The sequence below is a fragment of the Penaeus vannamei genome, chromosome 2 (assembly GCF_042767895.1).
Source record: "Penaeus vannamei isolate JL-2024 chromosome 2, ASM4276789v1, whole genome shotgun sequence".
In the NCBI taxonomy this organism is placed as follows: domain Eukaryota; kingdom Metazoa; phylum Arthropoda; class Malacostraca; order Decapoda; family Penaeidae; genus Penaeus; species Penaeus vannamei.
In genome coordinates, this window is record NC_091550.1 from 6185325 (window position 1) to 6190324 (window position 5000).

The 5000-nt window shown below is 39.3% G+C and overlaps 1 protein-coding gene across 1 annotated transcript in view; it reads right to left on the bottom strand.

Moving 5' to 3' along the window:
* LOC113816313 (glutamate receptor ionotropic, kainate 2-like) overlaps positions 1–5000 on the bottom strand; it is an 11526-nt gene that overhangs the window by 5904 nt on the left and 622 nt on the right. The window contains exons 2-4 of the mRNA XM_070135306.1: positions 1987–2081; positions 1345–1527; positions 1–138 (exon numbers count right to left, since the gene is read on the bottom strand). The exon at positions 1–138 is cut by the window's left edge and continues 95 nt beyond it. Coding sequence (XP_069991407.1) covers positions 1–138; positions 1345–1527; positions 1987–2081 — 416 coding nt within the window. The remainder of the gene's footprint in view (positions 139–1344; positions 1528–1986; positions 2082–5000) is intronic.

Here is a 5000-nt window from a genome sequence, read left to right on the forward strand (position 1 = left end):
CTCTCGACGAAGACGAGGAAGACCGCCAGCCCCATCATGGTGACGAGGATAGCCCAGTACAGCACCATTTCCATGGGGGACGTGTAGGCCAGGAGCTTCTTCTGGAAGTCCTCCTGGGTCGCGACGAAGAGCTTTCGACTGGGGGTGGGGGGGTGGGGTGAAGGGGGTGGGAGGGGTGGGAGGGGGAGGGAGGGTAGATGGGGGAGGAGGAATAAGGGGGAGGGGAGAGGAGGGAGAGGGAGGGAGGGGGAGGGAAGGAAGGGGAGGGGGTGAATTATTTGGGGGGTAGGAGGAGGGAGGGGGAGGGAGGTAGATGGTAGAGGAGGGAGAGAAGGGGAGGGGGGAGAATTGTTTGGGAGGGAGGAGGAAGGAGGTAGATGGAAGGGGGGGGGGAGAGGAGGTAGATGGTAGAGGGGGGAGGGGGAGGGAGGTAGATGGTAGAGGGGGGAGGGGGAGGGAGGTAGATGGTAGAGGGGGGGGGAGAGGGAGGGGGAGGAAGGAAGATGGTAGAGGGGGAGGGAAGGGGAGGGGGGAGAATTGTTTGGGAGGGAGGAGGAAGGAGGTAGATGGAAGGGGGGGGGAGAGGAGGTAGATGGTAGAGGGGGAGGGGGAGGGGGAGGAAGGAAGATGGTAGAGGGGGAGGGAAGGGGAAGCGGTGAATTGTTTGGGAGGGAGGGGGTGGATGTGAAGGTGGGGGGTGGGGGTGGGTTGGATATTTGGAGGGGGGGAGGACAGGAATAGGGGGTCTCTTCATTACTTTTTTATTATCATTGTTATCAATGTTTTTATTATTGTTAATATCATTATTATTGCCATTGTCTTTCGCAAAATTACCATCATCTCTATCATTATAGATATTTCTGTATCTATATCAATCTATTTGTATAAACACAATCTGTTATTGCTAATCAAATTAACGAAGAGCCTAACAGCCTAGAAATTTAAATAAGATAAATATACATGAGTAGATTAACAAATAGATTAATAGACAGTAGGAAAATGAATAGATTTATGAATAAATAAATAGTAGGGAAATAAATAAAAAGTGAGAAAAATGAATGAAAAAATAGTTGAAAAAAATATAAATAAAGGAATAGATGAATAAACAGATAAATAATTAAATAGATAGACGGTTAGATAGATAGATAAATTAATGAATAGACAGACAGATAAATAAACAGATAATTATATGAATGGACACATAGATGAATAATACAGACAAATAAATAAATTTTATCAAACAGACAAATAAATAAATAGATAGGATGATAAACAAACATAAACAAATAACAATAAAAGACCAAAAAATGAAAATAATAACGAAAATAAGATTCGGCAACTCACCTCACGATATAAATAGGCTGCGTGTAAGTGATGACGTCATTGCGCTCTTTGGTGACGGAGAGCTCGGACACGGTGAGATCCGCGCGCCTGTTTTGTAACTCTCCTACCATGCCCGTCCAGTCGTTGGTCGTTCCTTCGATCACTTTGCCGTAGGCGTAACCTTCGAGTTTCTTGTAGGTTAGGCTAAAAATAATAATAATAATAATAAATTAAGAGTTTTTTGTAGGTTAGGCTAAAAATAAATTAATGTTTTTTTTTTTTTTTTTTTTTTTTGTAGGTTACGCAAAAAATAGTGTTCTGTTTATTTATTTATTTATTTATTTATTTTTTTTTTTTTTTTTTTTTTTAGACAAAAATTACAAATCCTAATAATTGTTATTTTTCCACTTATTTACCCTTTTCTTGTGAGGTAATAGGCTAAAAGAAAACCAAGTTTGGTTTGTGTGTGAAGGGATAGTGTGTGCGTGTCCGTGTCTATGTGCGTGTTTGCATGTGCATGCGTGTGCGTATCTATCTTTCCATATTATTGAATTACAACAATAATAACAAAAATAACAGCAACAACAATAACCATCACCAGCATCGCCCTCCCCCCTTCCCCCTTCCCCCCCCCCCCCAACCCACCAAGCTCCCAAAACTCACGTGAAATTGTGCGTCTTCATGAGCGTCGACACGATGTCCCCGACGAACCCCGACACCTCTCCGTTGTCCAAATACGTCGTGAAGAAGTCAAATACCTGGGGGGGGGGGGGGAAGAAAGATGAATATGTAATATTAGATTGGTTGGTAGGGAAAAAATGAATCAAAAATGGGAAAAAAGGAGGAAAGAAAGATGAATATGTAATATTAGATTGGTTGGTGGGGAAAGAAGAAATAATAAAAAATGGGAAAAAAGGAGGAAAGAAAGATGGATATGTAATATTAGATTGGTTGGCGGGAGGGGGTGGGAGGAAGAAGAATAAAAAATGGGGAAAAAATTATAGAAAGATGAGATTGTAATATTAGATTTTTGGTGGGGGAGAAAGGAAGAATAATGAAAGATGGGGAAAAGGAAAGAAAGATGAATATGTAATATAAGATTGATTGATGGGGAAAAAAAAGAAAGAATAATGAAAATGTAATATTACATAGGTTGGTGGGAAAAAAGGAAAGAAAGAAAGTTGAACATATAATATTAGATCGGTGAGGGAAAAAAATATGAAAAGAGGGGTATGTATTGTATCGATATTATATGCATAAGAGGGCAGGAATGGTACCAGGGAAATCGCAGGGTAAAAATAAGAATAATATACAAAGAATTAGTCACTCTAGTGTCTAATGAAGGGGCTTATGTCCCTGATACCCCCCCCCCCCCTCCCCTTCCTGTCGCGCCCAACCCCCGCAAAGAAAGACAAAGAATCCTCCACATATCCAACGGAAAACAAAGAATCCTTAGTCTTCAAAGTAAATCAAAGAATCCTTCACGCATCCAAATGAAAACAAAGAATCCTTAGTCTTCAAAGGAAATCAAAGAATCCTCCACGTATCCAAATGAAAGCAAAGAATCCTTACTGTCTCCAAAGGAAAACAAAGAATCCTCCACGTATCCAAAGAAAGACAAAGAATCCTCCTATATCCAAATGAAAACAAAGAATCCTTACTGTCTTCAAAGAAAATCAAAGAATCCTTCACGTATCCAAATGAAAACAAAGAATCCTTAATCTTCAAAGGAAAACAAAAAATCCTCCACATATCCAAGTGAAAACAAAGAATCCTCCACGTATTCACAGGCAGGAGAGAGCGTGTACGACCGACATGCAGGAGCTCCCGGTACCGAGTCAGTCCAGATCTCCTACACTGACCTCATGGCATATTAAACCCCGCAATTTCCATGGTACCATTCGTGCCCTCCCATGCTATCGGGCCAGGATTATGGGTAGGGGGGGGTGGGGGGGTGGGGGGGGTGGGGGTGGAATCTGCGGTATGATTCCTGCATATTTGAGGAGCAGAAGGAGAGAGGAATCCATCGATATAATATCTTCCTGTTGGGTCATGCGAAGGCATTCCGAATATTTACCGGAAAGTGGGAAAAAGTAATGCTAGATTACGTGCGCATGTCTGTTTTTGTGGACGTGTGTGTGTGTGTGTCTATGTGTGTGTGTCTATGTGTGTGTGTGTCTTTGTGTGTGTGTGTCTTTGAGTGTGTGTGTGTGTGTGTGTGTGTGTGTGTGTGTGTGTGTGTGTGTGTGTGTGTGTGTGTGTGTGTGTGTGTGTGTGTGTGTGTGTGTGTTTGTGTGTTTGTGTGTGAGTGTGAGTGTGTGTGTGTGTGTGTGTGTGTGTGTGTGTGTGTGTGTGTGTGTGTGTGTGTGTGTGTGTGTGTGTGTGTGTGTTTCTAGCAACATATTTCTCTTTTTATCTATCATTCTGCTTCCCTCAAATGTATTTACTTCATCATTTTTCTATTTGGTTTCATCATTTTTTAATAAAGGCATAAATAAATACAACGACAAATAACACCTGCAACAAAAATACCTAAATGAGGTCGGCATATATACATATATACCATTAATGAAGAAGGTATACCATATAACATAAAAAAAAAATCTCTATAGATATGCTAGGTAGCCACATACATGAAGCCCTTACAAACCTATTAAAGTCTATATCAAACAGAACTACACAAAAATACAATAACCTCTTTCCTGGAACAAGCAGTTAATCATCCAACACTGAGACGATATCATTGTTATAATTATTAGCTACAAATTCTTTCATTCCTTCCCGTCCTTTTACAAAATACTAACTACAGCGGTTTGAACATAACGTAAATTACATAATCAACCGTATTACTTCAAAAGAATACCAGTGGACTGTTCAGAGTTCAAAGAACATGAGCAGTGAAGAGTAAATGTGTGTTGAATCAATTTATTGACGCTTTACCTCAAAGTGAATAAAGTATGTAAATGAGATAAAGTATTGTTTTTGGACAGTAATTACCCCAAAATGAATACAGTATGTAAATGAGATATTGTTTTTTGGAGAGTAATTACCCTAAAATGAATACAGTATGTAAATGAGATCAGATTTTTTGGACAGTAATTACCCCAAAATGAATACAGTATGTAAATGAGATATTGTTTTTGGATTGTAATTACCCCAAAATGAATACAGTATGTAAATGAGATCAGATTTTTTGGACAGTAATTACCCCAAAATGAATACAGTATGTGAGAAGAGATATTGTTTTTGGATTGTAATTACCCCAAAATGAATACAGTATGTACATGAGATCAGATTTTTTGGACAGTAATTACCCTAAAATGAATACAGTATGTACATGAGATATTGTTTTTTGGACAGTAATTACCGCAGTATGTGTCGAGGCATAACAGTTTGAGTTATTTCCTCATAATAAACTGTTGGGAGAATTTTATCACGGTGATGGAGAAATGTGAATATCTCAAAGGAGTTATTAATAACAAAATAAAACCTGTGTGAACTGAACTTGTCATTCTTTGATTTGGTAAAATATGTCCGTGTAATTATCTGCTGTGTATTTGTACAATGGTAAAGTTACTTCGCTAGTTTTAATAGTACAGATAAGTACACAAAATCCTCATATCCTTACTGTTTAAGAAATTACCCACCTCCCTCTAACTATGTGAATCACCTATTAC